At 46.5% G+C, this 23,940-nt stretch overlaps 1 protein-coding gene across 1 annotated transcript in view; it reads left to right on the top strand.

Annotated features, from left to right (window-relative positions):
- The first annotated feature begins 2,343 nt into the window (after positions 1–2,343).
- The window catches only part of PYGL (glycogen phosphorylase L), a 36,573-nt gene continuing 14,976 nt past the window's right edge, over positions 2,344–23,940 (top strand). The window contains exons 1-7 of the mRNA XM_057723830.1: positions 2,344–2,673; positions 7,169–7,270; positions 9,914–9,992; positions 12,156–12,259; positions 19,374–19,505; positions 22,633–22,744; positions 23,078–23,160. Of these exons, the coding sequence (XP_057579813.1) occupies positions 2,431–2,673; positions 7,169–7,270; positions 9,914–9,992; positions 12,156–12,259; positions 19,374–19,505; positions 22,633–22,744; positions 23,078–23,160 (855 nt within the window). The 5' untranslated portion in view covers positions 2,344–2,430. The remainder of the gene's footprint in view (positions 2,674–7,168; positions 7,271–9,913; positions 9,993–12,155; positions 12,260–19,373; positions 19,506–22,632; positions 22,745–23,077; positions 23,161–23,940) is intronic.

Genomic DNA, 23,940 nt, shown 5'->3' with positions numbered 1-23,940 from the left:
AGTATTCAAAACTGATTTTAAAAACGTATTTTTTTTCATCTAATTTGTCCAGAAACCTGAGCTTTCAGCCTCCCCTCAAACTTTACCATAGAGGCCTGGTTATTTTAAGATCAACTATTCTTTTTTTGCATTTATTTAATTTATTTTTTATATAATTTATTCATTTATTGAAGTATGGTTGATACACAATATTAGTTTCAGGTGTACAACAGAGATGCAATATTTTATAAAATATACTCCATTTAAAGTTATTACAGAATAATGGCTACATTCCCTCTGCTGTACAATATATCCTTGTTCCTTATTTTATACACAGCAGTTTGTATATCTTCATCCCCTCCCCACTTCCTTCTCTCCACTGGTAACAGCTAGTTTGTTCGATCTGTAAGACCAGCCACTTCGATGCTGCTGCGCTCTCACTTTCAACGCAGGGCATTTCCGGACTCATCCAGATGGCCAGACCCTCATCCGTGTGTCTCCTGAATGCTTAGCTATGCACGTCATCAGTACCCCAGGTACTGCACATTGTAACTCAGTCTCAGCTCTGCCCCAGAGTCTAAAGCCCTGACACTGGGAGGATGAGAGGTCTGGATATTTTGCCAGAACTATGAGATCTGAGGTTTTATTTTTATGGTGAGAGTTGCATTTCGCCTGAGTCAAATAATCCCACCCCCACCACCACATCAACTCAAAGTAATCAGCTTTGGTTTATTATTAACAGTAAAGTCTATTAACAAGTTGTGCCAAGATTTGGGGGGGCGGGATTCAATTCTGGCAGCAGGCCGTTTCTAAAATAAGATTAATACCACATCCGTTGAAAAAGAAAAAGCCTCTGACATCCTAAAATACCATGTGTTTGCCTTTGCCAATGTTTAAACACACACACACACACACCCCCCACCGCCACCAAAGCTGGAGTTGAACAGTGCAAAGATCAGCCTGTACTGCCAAGGAACTCAGACTGCTTTGTTTCACGTAAACAAGGCAGCCAGCCCAGTGAGGTATCCCTTCACTTACAGGACGCACCTTTCTCTTTTCTCCTCCCTCCGCCCCGCCTTCCACTAAAATGGAATTCAAACGAGGCCAAAGGAAAAAGCCCCTGCCACCTAACCAGCCTGAAGGCCCCACTCAGGACTTCAGATTCTCACTAACCCGTCTCTACGGATGAGCGAGAGGATGCTTGGATAGGGCACGCGTGAGTTTAAGAGTCAAGAACCCCGAACTCCTGAGTCCTCAAAGACTAAATGAAAGCAAAAGGGGAGCTCTGGGATTCTTTCCTGACCCAAGATGGGGGGATGCCAAGGACAGACAGGGACGTGGCACAACTGAAGCAAAGGAGTGCTGACCCTCCAGGGTCCCTTCCGAAGCTTGTGGGAGAAGCCATTCCAGGTGAGACGTAATAACAACACTAATAACGCAGCAAATAAAACAAAAGTTTGCCAGCAACACGCGGTTACCCGAAAACCGGGTTCGCCTCTTGGTGGGTGTCCAGCCAAAAGACACAACCAAGCCAAAGACCGGGAAAAAGAAGCGTTTATTACTTGCAGCAAGGAAGGAGAACACCAGGGCTCTTTCCTCTCTGAACAGCAAAACTGGGGAAGTTTTAAGCTAAGGGTACCTGCATATTCATGAAGGGGCTTGAGCAGAGGAGAACTCAGCAAAGGACGGGGACAAAGGCGGACAGAGGCCCAGCCGTAGTGGACTGACGTCCTGAGGGTCAACACCATCATCCCGCCCTGCACCCGGGTGGGGGCCTTCGTGCCCGCTCGCTATGCACGTCCCCCGGGGAGGAACGAGGACTCTGTTTTTCATCACGGAACTATTATTTCGTGACTGCTCTTCCTTTGTTCCTGCATCCCCTTACTTCCCTTAAGATCATTAATCCCTGAGACCTCTTCCAGGACCACTGTGGCCAGACTTCGCTCACAGAATGGCTTCGGCCAAAAACGCCTTCCCTTATGTCAAGAAAGCCTTTCTGGGTTCTCTATCTCCAGGGGCCCCCGCCCACCCTATCTGCTTATGAGACTTTCACAGGTCACATAAGACACCCTCCTTATACCCAAGACGCTACAGTGTGGAGGAAGGACACATTCCCTCCCCGCCATCCCCCAGATCCGGAAGGGAGCGTCCGTGTCCACGTGAGTCACCGAAGGTACCACCTTCAGCTGCCCGGAGGAGTCCGCCCAGGTCCCGGGCCGCCAGCCCCCGGCGCCCCCGCCTGCAGGCGTCCGGGGCGCGCAGAGCCCCGCCCGCCGAGGGGCCGGGCGGCGCGGCGCAGGGGCCCGGGAGGGCGGGCTGCACGCCGGGCGCGGCGGCGCGGGGCGGGCCCCAACCTTGCGTCCGACTCAAAAGCGGCCGGAGGCGCGGGCGGCGCGCCCTGTCCCGCGGCCGGGTGTCCGGAGCGCGCGCCCCGCCGCCGCCGCCGCCGCCATGGCCCGGCCCCTGAGCGACCAGGAGAAGCGGCGGCAGATCAGCATCCGCGGCATCGTGGGCGTGGAGGACGTGGCGGCGCTGAAGAAGGGCTTCAACCGGCACCTGCACTTCACGCTGGTCAAGGACCGCAACGTGGCCACCCCCCGCGACTACTTCTTCGCGCTGGCGCACACGGTGCGCGACCACCTGGTGGGGCGCTGGCTGCGCACGCAGCAGCACTACTACGACCGCAGCCCCAAGGTACGCGCCCCCCGCCCCCCGGGGCCGCTGCCCGCGCGTCCTCCCCACCCCCACCCCGCCCCGCCGGCCCGCCCGCGGCCCCGTGCCTCCTGCCTCCTGCCCCCGGGCGCCGCCCGGGGCCTCCCCGCCCGCACCCCTGCTCGGAGCCTCTGCCCGCAGCACCGTCTGAGCGCCGGGCGCACGTCCAGGCCCCGGGCAGTCGCCCCAGAACAGGACGGAGGAAAAGCCAGCCTTGGGGAAGCCGAGTGTTTGGGGAGGGGACACAGATGCCAAGGGCGTCAGATGGTACTGGGGGAGGGGGCCGGGGGGGCGAGGGCCGCGGGAAGGCGCTCCAGAGCCCACGGGGCCTTCGGAGATCCGGATGGGGCTGCGTTGGGCCCCGGGCGCGGGGAAGCGGCAGGGACGGAGCCTCCGCCCCGCGGCCCGAGCTGCCGGCCCCCTCCGCCCCCAGCTCCTGGGAGGGGGGCGTGGAGCCCCGGGGGGTCCTTCACGCCTGCGCACCGCGGGGCTGGTGGGGCGGGGGCCAGGCCGGCCGGGAAGTGCCGAGCGCGGCTGTGCGCAGAGCATCCCCACCCCGGCGCGGGGGCCGGCGGGGGCGCCCAGGAGAACCCCGTCTCCGCCCCGCCAGTCTGGGCGGCTGGGGCGGGGGGACCGGGTGGGACCTGGCAGCCGGAGGGCTTGTGTTGGGCGGAGTGAGAGAGCGAGCGGCCCCGGCAGCGGCCGTGAGAGGGTGGGTGTGAGCCTGCGGAGAGGAAGCTGGAAACGCTGGCTGGAGGCCGACTGGAAAGGGGGAATGATGGGTGTATCCTGGAGGCAGTGGGAAATACACATAAACACTTGTTAGGAATTTTTTTTTTAATGTGAAGCATGAAAAAGCATAGTCCGTATTCCAAGTGCTCAAAGAATCCCTGAGCAAACACAGAGTCCTCAGCGTAAGACAATGCCGCTGTAACAAAGCTTTCAAATGGCAAGTAACTTCCTCAGCCCGGAGGCTTGGGGCTCCACCCAAAGTTAGCAACTGCTGAAATACTGGGTTGGCAAAAAAAGTTCGCTCGGGTTTTTCCATAACGTCTTACGGAAGAACACAAATGACCTTTTTGGCCAACCCAATATATCCTTAGAAAACATTTTATGTATACATATGTTTACTGTAATTTTTATTTGCATAGAGGGGGCTGCACCTTACATTAAAAATTATTTTTTAGGTTTTTAAGCTGGAGAGTGAGATGATACGTGATATTTTAGAACCCGCCCCCCCCCCCCCCCCCCCCCCCCCCGTTGCTCACACACTTCCGAAGCATTTAGTGCAGGGAACACACTTGCCTTGTGTGTTTCTCCTCCAGTGACTTCTCTGGTTCTTTATAATATTCTTGTTCTCTTGTTAGTTCCTGCCCTGGGCAAGCATTTCATACTTGAATGCAGGTGCAAGCCAGGTATTCTGACAGTGACACAAGTGAACAAGATCCATTCCACACGTTAATACAGTATCCGCTCTGTGACAGGGGGTTCATAAAACAGAAGGTCCCTGCGCTCAGCGTCGAGTGCAGCCAGTAGGTGTGTCCAAGTTTCTCTCCCACCTCCCCTGCTCATGCATGTTAAAAACTCAAATCATCACCCTTCCCAACCCTGCCCTCTCTTCTGTTTCTAATGTTAATGACATCGTCATCCTGACAGTCACCCAGCCACAAACTTCAGTTTCACCTTTGATTTCCTCCTGTGTTCCCCATTCAACAAGTTGCCAAATTCTGTTGATTTCAGCAGTTTACCTTGAACATACCCACTCTCCTCCGTTCTCACTTCTCGGCCTCACTGAGGCACTGGCCTCTGGTCTTCAGTGACGTAGATTTCTACATGGTTCCCTTGCTTCCAGAAATGGTTACACTGGCGGCAGGCAGCCGAATATGGCTAGCAGACTTATTTTGTTTGGTCGGGACATCTTTAAGCAGTTTTATTTTCCGTGCCTTTGGGCAGGACGTGTCCACTCCAGTTCTTGGCCCAGTCGCCTTCCTTGTTTTTTGTCACTGCCTTTACACATTTATTCTCTCTGCCTGGCTCCTGCAGGCATTTGAGTTGGCAACCCCATCTCCTTCTATGCGTGATAGTCTGATTAAACCTGCTAAAGCGACATCTCTTGCCCTCTGCTCAGATCTATGTCACTGGCTCCCATTGCCTGGCACTGTCCTTAATCAGGCACTAAAGGCTCTTCTCAGCCCAGGTGAGCCTGTCCCTCCCGTCTTATCTACATCACCCTCCTGGACTTACCTTGCTCTCCCACCAAGCCAGTTAGCCGTCCTCGCACCGTCTCCTCCCCGCCTCTGGGCCTCCGCCCGCTCTGCGACTGTCACTCGGATGCCCTTCCCACCCCGTCTGCGCTTGACTCGCCTGCCCTAAAAGTCTCATCGTGTTGCCATTTATTCCGTACGCCTTCCCAGAAGCACCGGGGCCTCTGATTAATGCTAGGAATGAATCAGAATTGCTTTTTAAATGCTGCTTACTGTTCTGTCTTCTTTGTCTTTACAAGCCTTCTGAAAATTTCTACTTTTGTAAAATATACATAAGGTATTTGTAACAATAGTGCACGCATAGAATTTGTAAGATATGTTGGAGATGCTCAAATATGTTACTGCCAGAAGTGTGTTCTAAGTGTTTAGAGACCACTAAGAGGATGAGGGGGATCCATTTTTTAATATCCCCAAATAAAAGGCATGATCGCCCCCCAAAAAAAGTTTATTTATGAGAAAATAGGAAATCACCTTACATTCATGTCCTAGGAAAATCTGTCACCTAAGAAGGTGCTCTATCCATTGCTTTATTTTAAGCAGCAACATTTTTCTAGGAAGACCTTGAAATGTCTTAAAAGGTTTTAAGTCCATGCTAATTTAGGATCCTTAAAAGGGAGACAAAGAAATTTAACACAGATGTAGTTATTATTCCTGGGACTATGCCCTCATGATTGCAAGTGTTGGATATATATGCTGTATTAATAACCAAGCTGTTTATAGATCACTAACAAGTAACAAGCAATACATAGTGCTTGTATTATAGAGATCATGAAAAGGCACCCAGAGAAGAATGAAAACAACTGCCCCGATGTTGTGTAAATGGAAGTTTGCGGCTTGGGTTTCTCTTTTTTGTGATGCATCTGTACAGCGGTACAAGGGCACCAGCCAGCCGTGCGGGGGAGTGGGGCCTTGCACCTCTTGGGCCTGAGTCTGCCCCAAGAAAATACCTTTTCCCAACTCACACAAAGGTATCTAATACACTAATGAGGGCCCTCATGACAGCATTATAGATATTCAAGCAACTTGGATTAAAAATAATGATGATGTACTCTGGGAAATAGTTAGGTCACATGCTGACTATCCCTGGGAAGACTTAGAATTCAATTGTTTCATAAAATGAAAGTCGGAAAAAGTGAGACTCTGAATTGACATTTTCATATAATATTTTAAGTATATTTGTGTCCTAGTGAGTTAAATATTATAATAGGCATTTCTTATAGGGAACTAGAGGCATATTTTTTTAATATTTTCTGGTTGACCAAATGCTTTTCTTTGGGGTTCTTCCTATTGGAAAATGGGGGCGTCCCTAAAAATTGAGGTGACTATTGATATTGATACATTTACAGATTTTTGTTGTTTTGTGTTTGGTGAAAAAGAAAAGAGGAACTGATACAGAGAGTAAGATCTTTTGTAAGGGGGTGATGAAGTTGCGGACCGTTTTTGTTTCTTTAACTGGTAGACTGTGCTTGTGTTTTAAAGGGTTTTAGGCAAGTCTGAGCTTTGTACCTTTCACTTTCCACTCTGAGAGTATTGATATTTACCTGGCTTTTCCTATGTCAAAGGCAGCTTCCAAGCTGATGGAGAAATGTCCCGTTTCACCAAGAACAAACAGCAATAAACCTGAGGTAGTCTTTTGTCATACAGAGGAATGATTGCTAGTTCATAGACTTTCTAGGATAATTTTAATTCTGAAATATTGAATTATCATATTACTTGCAGTGAGAGTTCAGGAGGAAGACTTTGTTGCCATTGGGTGTGTCTTGGAGGAGTTAATCTTTGTGTTTCTTGGGTGTCTTGGGATGCTCACAGCCAGCGCCGCCCTCGTCCTAGGAACATGTTACAGATGAATGATGAGCTGTGACAGTCTGACTTCCGTTTACCCAAAACTTATGCTTTTTCATGAGGCTCATGAATGGGAATTAAAAGCCCACAAAACATGGAATCTAATTAGTTGGATGAGTTTGCTTTTTTCCCCTCCCTGGGGGTAAAAGATATTTTTTTTAAGCATTTCCGAAACCAGGATATAAAATGGTTTTTCCAAAGCCGTTTGTCTTCAGTGCTTGTCTTTAGCCCTTCGTGCATCTAGAAGAGTCTCATTTGAACCTGAGTGAAAGTAGTCCTGCCTGTGTGTTTCTCATGGGTGAGCCTGTGTTTGTATGTTGACAAGTAAGGTTGGCCTCACAGCCGCTAACATGACATCTCTTTTGTTTCAGAGGGTTTATTACCTCTCTCTGGAGTTTTACATAGGCCGCACGTTACAGAACACCATGATCAACCTTGGCCTGCAGAATGCCTGTGACGAGGCCATTTACCAGGTACACTGTCTCCGTATTGCTCTCACTCTCTCCCTGTAAATTTCAATGCAACTCGGGAACCTTGGGGATGTAGCACCCCTCCCCCCCAAAAAAACAGTAAAAAATTGCTTCTGTAGACACGGCTATCACAAACTATTAGAAATCTAAACTATAGGACTCCTGATGTCTGGGTTAAGAGGAACGAAGCTAGAGAACTAGTTTTGCCTCATGAGAATTTTGTTCTGCAATCCGTTTTTGACAGCATTCCACAACAAGTTACATTTTAGAAATTAACGTCTGAACAAGCCTTTAAAAAGTACTTGAGTCCCTGCTATCAGAATCAAAAGCTTTACTTTGGGCTCCTATCTACTCTTTGAAAATGATCAAAGTTTGTTATTTGTGTATCAAGGCAATATCTGAAAGTAACACACTTTTAAAATTCTGTTGTCATACTTTCTCTATTGCTTAATGAGATGTAAAATACACTTCCTTTTTAAATGAGGAGCCTGAGGTCTTGAACCTAGTGTGCTAATTTGTATGAACATATCGAACTTTGTCCTCTGACCTTCTAGTATCCTTAACCTTTCTGACGTGGTCAACACGGGGAACGTGTATGTGCAGAGATGCACTGTAAATGAGAGACTACTCACATTGCTTTGTCCCGGCATGGGGCTGTTCTCTCACGTGGCCAGCTGCTCCTCACTAGGGCTGGCTTCCTTCTTGTGAGTTTAGTGGAGCCTTTCGTGTGAAAGAACCATTGCAGCTCCTCTCTGCTTCCGCTTTCTTTGCTTCCCCCGATACGCGCTGAAGAAAGTATACCTCCTTTGGACCAGAATCTAACCAGGTGGGATGAAGTGACCCATGCCTCCTTGCTCAAAGTGTAGAGCCTACTCCAGACCCACGTTTAGAATGTTCAAACTCCCAAGCGCTAGCGTCAGCAGGTGGTGTCACCAGGACCCCAGTACTCAGGTCACCAGGGGGCAACTTTGAAAGCCCTTTTAACAGTGAACAGAAGCAAATCCATTTTTGGACTCCTGGACGATTTCGTTATCAAGACTTGCAACTTTTGTTATGAGGGTAGGGACCCAAGTAGGTAAGCCCATGGCCACTGGGACATCCACTTCAAGCATCGTTATATCTAATGCATACCTTTTCAAGTGTGTACATTGTGTTTCCATGTAACATCTCATGGATTGCATCACTTTCAGATAGGAATGCCATCATTTCACAAGGGACCATCATTAGCTAGGCACGGGCTAGCTTATTATCTGGTCAGCAGAGGGCAGGTCCTTTAATTTACCTGGCCATTGATTTCCTCATTGTAAGATGAGCCGTCCAAAGTGATCTCCAGGGCTGCAGAATTTTGAAATGAGTCCACACTGCTGCTGGAGGCCTGTGGCTGTGCGGGTCCCACCACTTTGGGGCAGGGAGCTGACTGGCAGCCAGTTCCATCCATCCCCAAGGTCACAGACGTTCCTTGGCCTCCCACAGCCTCTCTCTCTCTTTTTTTTTTTTTTAAATTGAAAATAGTTAATTTACAGTGTTGTGTTAATTTCAAGTATACAGCAGAGTGACTCAGTTATATATTCTTTTTTAGATTCTTTTACGTTATAGGTTATGACAAGATAGTGAGTGTAGTTTCCTGTGCTATAGGGTAGGTCCTTGTTGTTTCCCTGTTTTGTATACAGTAGTGTGTATGGGTTAACCCCTGCTCCTAATTTCTCTTTCTCTCCCACTATCCCGCCCCCCGCCCCAGTCTGTATCTACGCCTGAGAGAAGTAGAGGACCTTAGGCCCATCAAGCTGGACCACAGGGCCGAGGTTTCCCTGAATGCTGTCCTGCCCCTGGTCTCATGGGCAGGGTCTCAGTAACTGGTTTTGGGTTAACAACCTTTGACTTTACTGAGTAAATATGTTGTGGTCATGAAAAGATGAACTTTAGTCTATCCCAGAATATCTGAACTCATACCTTTCAGGAATTTTCAAAATTTAGTCCAATTAGTGTCAGCTTGGTACTGGACTATTTCTGAGGTTTTACCCCGACAACAAAACAATAATTTTAAGAAATAGTAATAGCCGGCATTTATTGAGGAATATCTGCCCAGGAATCACGCTGAGTGCTTTGCTTGTATACTCTCATTTAATTCTCAGTCCTAAATGAAATAGATACTGTTATCCTCACTTGTATTTTATTTTTTACATTTTTATTATTATTATTTTTATTGGCTGTGTCACATGGCTTGCAGAATCTTAGTGCTCCCATCAGGAGTTGAACCCCAGGCCCCCAGCAGTGGAAGCACAGAGTCCTGACCATTGGACCGCCAGGGAATTCCCACATCCTCATGTTTAAACAAGAGATGAAAGGCATAGTGAGACTGAGAACCTCGCCCAGGGTCCTATAGCTTAGAAGTGACAGAGTCAGTAACGGACATCTGGAGCCCATACTCTTCTCCAGGCTGGTGCTGTGCCATCTCGGACAGTTTGCATCTTCAGTCACCAGCACCTGCAGGGGTGTCTGATGCCCGTTCTCGCACTGAGGGACCTGGCAGGATTGAGTTCACGGATGAACCTGGAGAGCCAACCCAGAGCTTTAGGAAAGGACTGCTCTCTGTGAAGTGGCCTGCGTTCGTATCCACATCCAGTGTTGTTTTCCTTTCATCGCCAGCTTGGATTGGATATGGAGGAGTTAGAGGAAATTGAAGAGGATGCCGGGCTCGGCAATGGCGGTCTTGGAAGGCTTGCTGGTGAGTGCCGTCGTGAGGGTGAGTGCCGTCTGGCCTTTGTTGCCTTCTCAGAGGCCACGCACGACCATGCTTAAAGAAGCAGAAGACGGTCTAGGAGAAGTGCAAGGTGTGACCTGGTTGTAGATGTATTTGTTTTTGGGTCTGCACTGTGGTTTGACCAGTTCTAGACAGACAGTAGAGAAAGGAACTTGAACAAAAGAGACATTGCTTAAAAAGTTTTGAGACGTTGCTTCAAACCCCAGAGCTAACCAGATCCTTCCTGTGCACGGAAGGGTTCCAGAGCGGCCCCTTCCCTTCCCTTTCATTTGTTCACAGCTGCTCAGTTCACACCCTTGTGTGGTGTGACCTAAGCTGTTTAGCCATTGTGTTGTCTTGTGCACTTGACAGTTTGCTTTTTGATTGACTACTAGGCAGTGATACACATGTTATACTATTGGTATGATTTAATTAATGAATATCTTTTTTGTTTGGATGCAGTTTGAGTTCTCTGCTTTATCCAGGAAGTGATTTTTCAACAAATATGAGGCAAACATTAAAAATATAATACCAGTGCCATCAAGTTAACGCACATTTGCATGTGTTTCATATTGTTTATTCCTGACTGCATTAGTTGCCGTGTGTTTTAACATTGCAATTAGTCATAGAAAGCACTGCCTGTGGGGTACTTGGCCACCTTGGGAAGTTAATCATGGGGTAATGAGTAGCTTTCCGTGGAGCTATAGGAACATCCGCAGAGCCAACGACACGCACGTCTAAGAGTGACAGCCAACCTGCCTGCCTTTTATGTAAAGTCCCAGGCCTATTTGTTGGCAGAGTTAAGCCCACTCTGGGCCTGACAGGGAAGGGGCGGATGAGGCTGGGTACTTCTCGTGAGATGACCTCATCTCTTACCAGGTGAAAGAACGGGGACCCCATTCTGGTGAGGCTCTAAGGATAATTTGATCAGGACCCAGGAAGAGACGCATCGTCACAGCTCTGAGAGAGCAGGAACGGGGGCAGAGCCAGCCCGCGTGAGCACGGGGACTGGAAGACCGTTAGGAGGTTACAGCCGTTGAAGGTCTTGGCCGTCGGCCTCTGTGGGTCTGCTTTAGGACTCCACCGTGAACCTCACTCAGTCTCCTCCTGTTTGATCTGCAGTTTTCGGTGCTCTTTCCAGTTTTAGATGCCACTGTATTTTCTCCTTCTCCCGGCATTTCTCAGTTCAAATTCCTGGGAGGGACAGTCTGGTTAGTGTGACCCCTTGGACTGCACCGGCCACAGGATACATCCTGTCCAGCCTGCTGTTGGCCACTCTAGGTCAGGTGCTCTGTCAAAGCTCTTGGCTGCAAGTAACAGAAAACCTGGCAAAAGCCAGTTCAACCAACAAGGGCCTGTGTTACCACAGAACGAGCGCTCCAGAGGTTGGCCACTCCACGTTTAATTCATCAGCAGCACAGTTCAGTCCGGACTCTGCGTCTTTGTGGTTCTTTTGACTTTCCCCTCATGGGAAAAAGACAGCAGCAGTAGGGAGAATCTTTCACTGCACCCGGCAGGCTTCCTAGCACCTCTCATTGGATTGAATATCACTGTACGCTCGTGGCAAAACCAAAACTGGTGAAGGACATAGAATTACTATGATTCGCTTAGAGGTTTAGACCAGTCAAGCAAGATTCAATTCCTGGTCCAGCCTCCCTGAAACATAAGGCCACCTGAAATGTGAACATCACTGGAATTCCATTAGACGGAGAATTTGCCACAGATGTCCAGCTGGTCAGTCAGATGGGGTCACATGTAAATTACACACATCTTTTCAGTGGGGGGGAGGGGGGAGCACATGGAGACAGCATCCCCTAGAGAGGGCAGTGTGATGGACAGACACGATAAAGGACGTATCTGATGCAGGCCAGCTTCCTTATCTCATCTCAGCTGAGATGCCAGCGTGTACACAGTGGTTATTTCTGATTGGTGAGGTAATAAGTGATGTTTGTTTTCCTCTTTATACATTTTTGTATTTTCTAACTTTTCTATAGTATTTATTTTATAATTAAAAATGTTACTTTAAAAGATTAATACCCTCTGTGCTTTTGAAATACAAATGTGGTTTCTCGAGCAAAATATTTTGTGGCTGCCACGTTTTTTAGAGAAGGACGGAATTCTGACTCTCCTTCATGCCTCTGCCCTTAGCCTGCTTCCTGGATTCCATGGCGACGCTGGGGCTGGCAGCGTACGGGTACGGCATCCGCTACGAATACGGAATCTTCAATCAGAAGATTCGAGATGGATGGCAGGTATGTGAGACGTATTTTTTAATTTTGTCATTAAAGTACTTTGTCTTTGTGGCGTTGTGGATGGTTTACAACGTGTGGACACTGAACACAGAGCTTCACTACTTTCTGTGGCATTCGGTTGACATCCGTGAGTACCGTCCACCTTCCCACTTTGGGGTGTAGGCTCCCTGAGAGCAGAGAGCCTGCCAGTGTCACCAGTATCATTCACCACCAGGTCCACAGCATCTCGTACGGTTGCTGGACTCACAAGGGTGCTCTGAAAATACTGATCGCTGACTGCCTGAGTGCAGACCTCCTGTAATGTGCTGTGGCCTAGCTCTGCGGTGTGTGAAATGGGGGAGCACATTTTTTCGTTCAGGATCTTTCCCAATAACCCTTGATGGTAGGAACCGTATCACCATTTTTGTAGGTGGGAAAACTAAGGCTCTTAAGAGGTAAAGTTACCTTAGATGACACTGCTGGCATATACGGTTCTACATCCCCAGATGGCCAGGCCCACAATCAGGATTCTCTTCTACACTCCGAGTCTTGCCCTCCTCCACGTGTCTATCTTATAGGATGTGTAAGCTCAGTGTTCTCTTTCTGTATAAAATGAAAACAGGCAATTTTGTTAACTATTATATCAAAAAAATCTGGCACATATGTAATATGTATAATCGTAGAAAACTGCACAAATGACTCTCATTTAATTTTTATAACCAAACCAGAGTCAGGATTTGTTTCTCTTTATCTTTGGTAACTCTTTGAGCTACAGTCAGCCCTGGTGTGGACAGCTTTCCCTGATGCTAAGTGCGATTGAGGTTTTTTTCTCTCCCTATCTTTCCCTCATATACACACACCAAAGATACTGGATTTTCAGAAAGTCTGAGCTCTCTGAGCCCCTCCCACACGTCCAAGAGTCAGTCCAAAGGCAGCGTGCTCAGGCGTTGCGTGGGGGGACCACGGCTGGAGCTAATCCAGGGGAGAGGAAGGAGCAGAAGCTGACGTCCCTGCCATCCGCTTTCCCCTCCCTCAGCACTGGGGCGCTCTCTGGGCCACGGAAGGAAGTTACTACCAGATTTGATGTGATGAGAAGATGCACCGAGGAAAGTCCCAGAAGGAGAATGTTGGGAACATATGGGAAGAAAAACGTCCAAATTTTGTTAAGGACCAGTATGTCTTCAGCTACTCCTAAATCAATTAGGAGGCAGTATTGGGTAGGAAAAAACATTTGGGCCCTAATTTGAGATCTAATTTCTAATTTTAGGCCTAATTGCAACTTATTACCCTTATGAGATATGCTGCCTCAGTTAGGTTAGCTAACTTCTCTGAGCCTCAGTTTTCTTATCTGCAAAATGGAGGTGCCAGCTTCACAGAATTATGATGAAAATATGTACAATGTCTGGCACACAAATAGGCACTCAATAAAATGTTAATTTTACTTAATAAAAGGAGGATAATTTAACAAATTGTATTATATAATAAAATATTAATGTAACCATTAATATCATGCTTTTGATTATAATGAAATGGGAAACTGTCTATGTTAGTTGAAAAAAGGAGGTATGGGATTATGAGCATAGTATGACCTCTCCAAAAAAAGAAGCTGAAAGGACAAAGAAAAAGTGCTAGAAAAAAAATACATCAAAGGTTCAACAGTAATTAATTATCTCTGGGAGACAAGATTATGGGTGATGTTGACTATCTCCTGTTTACTCTTCTACGTCTCATAGTCCATAAGACATGTGTATTTTATAATCATAAAAGGTTATAAAAACAAAATAATTGGTTCCCTTCACCAATGAAGTAATCTAGAGTTAACATGGTGAGAAACCTAGCTTGGCAGGCATCTCCAGTAAGACCAAGATTTTAACACAGCCTCACCAAGCGATACATGGTATCAGTACTCAGGATACTTTGTGTCCTGTATGATACTCCTTATACCCCAGAAAGTTTAAGGATTTTATTTCTTACTTTTCTGTGAAAGATGTTTTTTAAACTCAGCAAACCAATCTCAAAAAATTGTCTTTCAGGTGCATTTTCCCCAAAGTCTTATGAAAGGTCACTCTTAATCACACCTACGCACTTGGCTACTTTTAAATGGCTTATTCCAGGAAAACATCCCTTCTCTCCTGTGAGACCCAGGACGTATATATTTCCAGTGTTCTTAAAGGAAAAAGAGAGACCAAATGGCTTTTGCTAAGTCTCCAAAGCCAGCTTCTCTAGCCATCATCACTTCTTTCATTACAACTGAAACTGAGTCAGAAAGACCCCTAATTTTATCTACCATAGCCACTGTTCACTGGGGATGGGATTTCAAAAAGCAAACATACATCATACCCTAAAAAAGAAGCTATGTCCATGAAAAATAAAAAATATCTTCCAGGAAAGCAGCATGCCGTTCCAGGGCATGGTCACTCCCCCACTCACATCAGCTACATGGTTGCTCTTACAGTGGAGAAGGCTGATGAAAATTGCACAAGCTAGGAAGATTTTTTTTTTTAACATTTTATTTATTTATTTATTTATTTATTTATTTATTTATTTAATTATTTATTGGCTGCATTGGGTCTTCCTTGCTGCGCGTGGGCTTTTCTCTAGTTGCAGCGAGCGGGGGCTACTCTTCGTTGCCGTGCCCAAGCTTCTCATCATGGTGGCTTCTCTTCTAGCGGAGCACAGGCTTCAGTAGTTGTGGTGCACAGGCTTGGTTGCTCCGTGGCATGTGGGATCTTCCCAGAGCAGGGCTCAAACCCGTGTCCCCTGCATTGGCAGGCGGATTCTTAACCACTGCGCCACCAGGGAAGTCCCAGGAAGATTTTTAAAGGTTGATGGACTTTCAGTTTTTGAAGGCTCTCTTCAAGGAATATTTGCGGTAGTAAAGTGTTCGTTGTGAGCTCCACCCCGCCCCCAAGGAAAATAATTTTATTGCTGAAATCCTTGACTTACCTTGAACTCTAATGGGGATCCCTGAAACCTTATCAGGAATAGTCCTCTGAAAATGACGGGCCACTGGGAGGAAGACGGGGAAAGACAGTTGCGACAGCCTCCCGTTAAAGTGTAACCGTTACACAGTAAATTGGACAGACGCTGACAGTAGAAGTCTCAGGGTTGAATCAGGCAGTCTGCTGGAAGCTTCTGTCTCTTAGAACCCGAGCCGAGCCTGCTACAACGAGCCGTGCACAGTTCACAGGACCCGCAAGCGTCTCACGGCCACTGTTGCATTCTCGGTGTTTCCCAGAAATATCTTTCAACGATTGGTACCATCGGAAAGCAGAGTTTGTTGACAACTCCTGATGTTTGCTCACTGGTTCTTCGTGTCCTGTGTATCCCACAGTGGAGGGGAAGAGCGTTTCTTAGAATTCAGTCACTGAGCTGAGCCCTGCTTCCATGCCGGCTGGAATAGACTCCGCTGAGTAATTTCTCTAGGAAGATGCCAGATCTAGCTGCCACCCTCCCCACCCCACCCCCGAGACGGGCACGTTGCTCCTCATGCCACAGCCTCCCGCTTGCTTTGTCTCCGCTTCTTTTCATCTGGATGTTCAGAGCCACACAGCCCACTTGGATATCAGTGAAAGCTCTCCTCCCATCTGGCCCCTGCCCTTCACATGGCTCAGCAAGTTAGTGCATTCAGGGATCACTGGCGACGTGGAAATCGACGTTTGCAGGCCAGCGTGTTCATTTGTTGGAAGAAAGCAAGATAGAAAGGAGGTTTATCACCATCCCACAGCCTCTGTGGATGGAGTAGGGCTGGCGGGGGGCAGTTCTCTCTTTCTCCTCTGATCTGCTCAGACCAGCTTGTGTTTATGGAATGTTTATTTTTCAGTTTGCCTTAAAAACAAGCTTTGTCTAATGGAGGGAATTATTGACTGATTCCTTGCCAAAATCAGGGAGAGACTCGACAAAGAACAGCGAGCTAGACGTTCTGTTCTCCTACAGAACCCAGTGAAGTTAAAATCAGCCGTTACTTGGCAGGGAAAAATCAGACCAGCACTGGACGGCATTGAGAGTGACTGGCTGACTAGTCCCTTGTCACTTAACAGTGTGTCCTCAAAAGAGCACATGCAGCCCTGACTTGCACGGGAAGTGGGGAGGGGCCGGTGTTCCGCCTCTCTTCCACGGGCATTTCACGCTGCTTGATGGAAGGACAGGCTGACCTTGCTGCATTTTTCAGCAGGAAACATGTTGTCTGCTCGCCTGTGCACATGATTTTCAAGAAGAAAGCTGTTTCTGCCTCATCATCCTCCTGGTTCATACGGAACCCTAAGGTGTATTTTACAACAGTCCTGAGTGCTGAAATGAGGCAAATAGGCCTTACAGTTCTTTCCTGTTACAGGAAGCGTTGTGTGTTCACACTGACCAGTATTTGAAACCCAGACCCTGCCCTTGCCTAAGTGCAGCGTGAAGTGTTTCGTAAGTCAGGATGTTTGATCCTCTGTGCATATCCTCATTTGTTTTGCAAAGAGTTTCTAGTTATTAGCGTGAGCTAGCGGACGCTCACTTAACCAGTGTCTTATCAGCTGAAAAAATTCAGTCCTTGCCTTGTTAAATTTTAATTGTATTTTTTGTTGTTCTCCTTGTGACGGAGATGGCAGACGTCTCAATTCTGAATTACAGTTCCTGACTTTGTATCGCCGTGTAGCTCCGGGCTGCCCCGCGTACCTGCTGGCTACATGTGAGGATGCACATTTTTAAGTGCAAAACTTGAGACCCCTCGCCACACTGGCTGGGACTCTGCATTTTAACAAAATGCATTTTACTGATTAGTGCACATCTAGGTCCAGCCTTCCCTAGGCTTCATCCTGCATCTGGCACATCCTCGTGCCTCCAGCAGCTAACTCCAGACCTTCTACCTAAAGATGTCGTTTCTATGAGTCCCCTTCTCATCCTTCCTGATCCGGTAGTTCTGGCTAAGGGGCAGCTTACTGGCATTTCTGATATAAAGTCATGATCAGTGTTTGAATAAGTGGATGTGTGTTTGCTTGTCTGGCTGTGGACGTTGATGTTTTGTCTAATATCTCAAAAGATGGCCGCGTTTGTTTGCCTCTCTCCACGCTGTGCCTGGGGCAGACACTGGACTCTTACGTAGGTGATCCTGAAGCATCCAGCATCGTGTCATATTCATAGTTAATATCTTTTTAAACTAAAGCTGAGTTTTCTAAGATGGAAGGGTGAATCAGATAGGTAAAATAACCACACTTGGGGTAATCTCATTGACAAGGGAACTTTGTAGTAAAAAACCTTACCCCTCCCTTCTTGCCAGAACACAATTGCATTTTTATTCTTTTTTTTTTTTTTTTTTTTTTGGCACACGGGCTTAGTTGCTCCGAGGCATGTGGGATCTTCCTGGAGCAGGGATCGAACCCGTGTCCCCCGCATTGGCAGGCGGATTCTCAACCACTGCGCCACCTAGGAAGCCCCACAATTGCATTTTTTAATATGTATATAATATTTTAAAGGTTTTGCTAATAATATCTTTACTTAAAAAATGCACACACCCCCCGCCAAGTGTTTTTTGTTTTGACATTGTTATTTGTTTCTTTATACAAAATTCATTTGATGTCCAGCATACCCTAAATACAAATTATGATTTTAAAATTTTTATAAGAAATATTTTGTTATATATTGACATAAATACATGGGAAAATGTTGAAATTGTCAATAAAATAAATTCCTTACCTTTTAGTATATGTTACTTTCAAAATGAATTATAAATAATAGTTCATTACGGGGATATGTGTATAAAAACAGATGATTGAACTTGGGTACCCCCAAAAAAATAATTAAAAAATAATAATAGTTCATTTTCAGATCCAAATTACGTAAGGATTAAATTAAGCAAAGACTACAAAATGAGTTCTGTTGGTGGGAATGTAAATTGGTACAGCCACTATGGAAATCAGTATGGACGTTCCTTAAAAAACTAAAAATAGAACTACCATATGGTCCACCAATTCCATTCCTGAGTATATATCTGGAAAAAATGAAAACACTAATTTAAAAAGATCCATGCACCCCAGTGTTCACAGCAGCACTACTTACAGTTGTCAAGACATGGAAGCAATCCAAGTGCCCATCAACAGATGAATGGGTGAAGAAGATGTGGTGCATATATGTGGTGGAATATTACTCAACCATAAAAAAGGACTTACATCCTGCCACTTGCAGCAGCAGGGATGGACCTAAAGAATATTATGCTTAGTGAAATGTCACAGAGCAAGACAAATACTGTATGTTATCACTTATATGTGGAATCTAAAAAATAAAGCAAATGAATGTATATGCAGAACAGAAACAGACTCACAGATACAGTGAGTTGTGGTTACCAAAGGGGAGAGGGAAGAGGGGAGGGACAAACGGGGGACACGGGGTTAACAAACTACTGTGTGTAAAATAGAGACGCAGCAAGGATATACTGTGTAGCACAGGGAATTACACCTGTTATCTTATAATAACCTATAAGGGGGTATAATTGCAAAAATGCTGAATCACTATGCTGTACACCTGAAACTAACACGATATTATAAATCAACTATACTTCAACTCAAAAAGTGAAGCAAAAGAAGTAATGGTGTTCTGTACCTATGCTGAAATAAGCTATCTTAAGGGAGCTTTCTATGAGTAGCCTTTCTCAACCGGTTCTGTGCTTTCTAGGCACAAAGCTCTTGACAGAAACCATAACGTAGGACCCATCAGGTCCAGGTGTCCAGCAATAAACATCCCTGGAGGCCTCTTTCTTTCCCTCAAGCTAGACAATTGGATTCACAGATGTTAAGACAGGCTTTAGAACCCATAGTCAACCCCACCATCAAATCTCATCTGTATCATTTACTATCTGTGCAACGTTGAGCCAGTGACAATTTCCTTTAAAAAGGGAGAAGCCATAGTTCCCTCCTACAGTGTTGCTATGAGGATTCAATGCAATAATATGTGTAAAGTAGTTAGAGCAATGTCAGCAAGTGTTGTTGATTTAGGCTGTAAGACAGTAGCAAAGCTGAACTGAGACTGACAGAACCAACATGTTGCCAAAACAGTATTCGCGAGCTGACTCAGTCAAAAATATTTTTCATTTGATATCGTTGAAGGGCGAGGTCCACATCTCCTGAAAAGCAAATTCTAAGCCGTGTCCTTTTTGCAGATAGAAGAGGCAGACGATTGGCTCAGGCATGGAAACCCCTGGGAGAAGGCCCGCCCCGAGTTCATGCTGCCTGTTCACTTCTACGGAAGAGTAGAGCACACCGAGACAGGGACCAAGTGGATCGACACCCAGGTACTCCCAGAGTCCTCACACTGAGCACTGTGTAGAGGATGACACAGCGTACGCTGTGTATATTGTATTGAGTGTAGAGTGTTGTATGTTGAATAATAGGGTATATTTCTATAAACAAATCTGTTACTTCTCTTAGTGGAACCCACTCATTTTGGAGACCAGGGAGCTGAGGCCAAGAGAGACGTGACTTCCCCAAGGCCAAGTGACTTACAAGGGTCATTTTGTCATCCGCTTTGTCAGAGGTCCATCGAGTCTGTAACCCCAGCACGCTTAGTTCTCCAGCCAAGACTGAGTAAAGTTAAATGTCGTTCCTCACCCCACTGCCATATATGCACATTGACTTGTAAATTCTAAGGGGTAAATATTTTTAAACTGAAGTATCTATTCAAAGGATGACCAGAGTTCTTCTTCATTACAACGTCAAGAAAAACAATGCAAAATATTTTAGAATGTACTCTGTTATTGTGTGACAGATCACTTCTAGAGAAATAAGGCTGGTGTCAATCCAAGTGTACTTAATCCACGGACATGTATTTATCCTGCCACTAGATTTGAATGTTACCCTGTTACTGAACAATTTACTTTTCAGCTCCTCAGGTTTGTGCTTTGCTGTCCTCGTACGTCCTGATAAATGACCCCTAAGAACTACTGGATTGCATTGTCCAGTTGCTGGGGGCTCTGCCTGAGATATTTGTTGAGTAAATTTGGACTTAGGCTAGAAAAGAAGTCTCATTGGCCATTCTTTAAAAGCTTAAATGGTAAAGACCAAGGAAATGTTGTTCTCATATAGCAAAATCAGGGGCGGAATTCAGTATTGCAGTGCTAGATTCAGTTGGTTTGTGGACTAATCTCCATGAATAAATGCTTTGTTTTGTCTTAGAAGAATCAAGACCCACGTCATAGCGGGCTTTTAAACTGATGCTTTATTCTGCTAACCCATGCAAAGCTATTCACACTTCAGAAAAGTAAGGCTTTTTAGAAGAGTTTTTCCTATCTGAACATGATTTATTCAGCATATGAGGTGATGGATTAGAAGCTAAAATAGGTCGTTACATATAATGATAGAAGAAATACACTCATACTGTGATTTCAAGATGTTTCCCTCTGTCCGCTGCCGCCTCTTTTATTTTGGTTGAACAATAGACCACCGTCTCGGTTGCAGTTGGTTACAGATGTGATCGGGAGAACTGCAACAAATCAATTGTTAACATGCCCAAAGAATTCCCACGTTTGGGGTATCAAAGTAGCATGTTTGGTGTCTGAAACGTCCAGCGGCTTCTGATTTGTTTAAACGGACGCAGTTTACACACTCAATCCTGGAAGCACTCTGTTTACTCTGTAGGTCCCACTGAGGACCTTATGATGACCTGATGATGCATTTACGAATCACCTCTAGACATTTTCATAACATATCCAGAAATTCAGTTAGAGAGAGGGTGTTTTTCTGTGCCCACAAAGGCAGGGTTAGGGGGCGGATGTAATAAAGGGTGAGCGGACCCAACCTGTGCAGAACGCTATGGATTGATGCTATTGCCTGATCAGCCCCAGATCTGTAGCCAGTGAGGTCGGAGAGCATGGGGTCAGACCTGGGGTCTGCCTGTTGTGAGGGCTTCCAGTAAACTGAGCTATTTGTTTCATTCTCGTGCCACTTCGAGCCTTCTGGGAAGCAGACGGCAGCGGGAATTAGAAGTGCAAGTGATCTATTGCAGAAATGCCTGTGAAAGATAAAGGGGAAGGGAACAGGAGGAAGAGGGACGTCGATCAGACTGCAACGCAGGTGTGACCCCGTGAGAGAGAGAGGGAAAAAGGATTCCCAGGAAGAGCCTCACGCTGCAGTGCAGCTCTGGGCACGTGCCCTGGCTGACGGGCCGCTGCTCCCCAGGGGCGTCCCGGCTCTCACGCGCCCACCACGTGGATGGAGGCATCCCAGAGAAAGCACGGCCTCCCGCGGGCTCTGAGCTGGAACTTCTCCCTGAAGTCCTCTCAAGGGACCTCTGAGCCACGCGCTGCCCCAGCTGCCTCAGTGATGCTCCCAGGGTCCGAAGGACGCGTCCTGTTTGAACCCAGACTCAGTCCCACTGTGTAAATGACGTTTCCTGCTGAATCACAACTTGACTTAAGAAACTCCAGAGACCTTTATTTTCCAGTAAAAGATATTCAGATAAGTGTGATTTCTTCCTCTGTGCTTACGCTGGTCATGAAAGCACGACTGCATGTATGTGATTGATGGATACAGGCTAGAGTGCTTCACTCCTTCATAATTCAGCAGACCAGATGAAAGAGCTCTGTGATTACGTGTCAGCACTACCGCTGACTGTGCCCTTGGGTCAGCCCCTCCCCGGCCTCCTTCCCCTCATATCCAAGAGGAGCAAGCTGCACTCCATCATCTCTAGCATCCTGCAATTCAATCTGTCCGTCATCCCCCTTCCTTAGAGCTTCATTCTTATGTCATCTCCCTCATAAATTATAAATTCACGTGAGACAAGGTTCATCTTCCTGCTCTTCTCCAGTTCCATGACTGTCACAAATATTGAGCTAGATTTTCCAAAGCTCACCTCGTAGGCCCATCTCAGCTAATTATCAGCTGATTTGTTAGATCACCAGAATAACTCTTATTCATGCAGTTCTGAAAAATCGAGCACAGCATTTTAAACATCGTATGTAATATTTATCTCCATAAATTCCCTATTCCGTTTTCACCATATTTGAAATCAGGTCATTGAATAACCTACATGAAACTTATCCTGATTGTTACTTTTTAATGGGTACAGGTTCACATTTGCCACTTTGTGTCCACATCGCATTTTGCTCTTCTTAGAGCAATGGCTTGATCTTGAAATATGAAAGATCTCTGTCCAGATCAGGGCAAGGGACACAAAGGGATGTCAACGTGGAAAGAAGGTAGAGGACCGTCCGACTGGGCGGTTCCAGCCATCCAGATTGTTCCAATGGGAGGTGGGCCCACGTGGTCCCTCCAGCCCTGGGACCCTCGTCTTGGTTTAGGGATCATGCGATCTGAGTTGGTGATGGAGCCAGGAACCAGATTCTAGCTGCTGTCTCCCAGCTCTGTTCCATCTATGTCATCCACGTGGGAAACAGTGAGCAGCTGCTTTGCTTTCACCCACAGGTGGTCCTTGCTCTTCCATATGACACGCCGGTGCCTGGGTACCTGAACAACACCGTCAACACCATGCGCCTCTGGTCTGCTCGGGCACCCAACGACTTTAACCTCAGAGACTGTGAGTACAGCACGGGCTCCCTCTCCTCGTGTGTCTTCAGTCTTGCTGTTCACTCATTAGAACCAAATTGAGCTGTTTCTGATATGAGCGAACTCTTTAGTGACTGAGCATTACGTGCAGCAGGTATGGAGGGCATGGTTAAAGCAGTCCTTCAGTCTCGCCCCCTTACACTCTCCGGTGAATCACAGCAGGAAGGTCTGCTGAAATCCTTTTGCATTTTTAGGAATTTTAGGAACCCCACGTGGTACCCAGCAAGCATCCGGTAAGATCAAGGGGCTTCTGAAAGCAGTGGCTGGCTTGTCTGTTTATTCACTTTTCTACCATCTCCCTCAGTTAACGTTGGAGACTACATCCAGGCCGTGCTGGACCGGAACCTGGCCGAGAACATCTCCCGGGTCCTCTATCCCAATGATAATGTGAGTGGTGACACGTGCTTTCTCGGGGAAACACAAGCAGCCTGCTTCAGAAACACCTGTTCCAGGAGCCCTAAAGCACATGCTTCATGTTGGTGTTTTTCCTTTGGTGAGGAGTAATCTCCATATCTCTCCCTGAATTGTCTAGATTTCCCCTCCCACCCACATAAGGAAAACAAATTTGTACAATTCATGAAATCAGAATTGGTGTTTCACCCTTGATTAGTGACCCAGCCACTATTTGGGAGGCTCTCTACATGTATTTCGAAACAAAACCTGGATGTAAAAGATGAGGTGCAAGCATAGGTGAAGCAGTCCTTCTTTTCCAAACAGAAATTCCATCCCCAGCATGAGAAGCCCCTGGAGGTATCCTGCCTGTGCTCTTCCCTTACTCCTGGGTCTCCTCTGCCCCTGTGCCCCCAGGCCCGGTGGGGTCATGGACCTCAGAACAGCCCCAGGAGCAGACGCTTGTTTCTTATGCCACTTATTTATCTCGTTAAACTTTTTTTTATAGGTGATCATTCCTAATTTTACACTAAAAATAACTTAGTTTAAAAAGAAAGAAAACCACTTGGAATTGGATCTCGGATGACTACTGTGGATTCTTCCTGGGTTTAAATATACTTGGCTCTAACTTCTCTATGAGTAAAATAATTTTCTGGAAGCTACAATGATTTTTTTTTTAATGATAATCACAGAAGCAACCAGCTTAGTACTCTGCTCCACAAAGATGCCGCAGAATAAGGATCTTGGGGACTAGGACGTAAGTGGTCCTAAGACCAG

The sequence above is a fragment of the Hippopotamus amphibius genome, chromosome 2, assembly GCF_030028045.1.
Source record: "Hippopotamus amphibius kiboko isolate mHipAmp2 chromosome 2, mHipAmp2.hap2, whole genome shotgun sequence".
Lineage (NCBI taxonomy): Eukaryota > Metazoa > Chordata > Mammalia > Artiodactyla > Hippopotamidae > Hippopotamus > Hippopotamus amphibius.
This window is presented reverse-complemented; position numbering and strand designations above follow the sequence as displayed.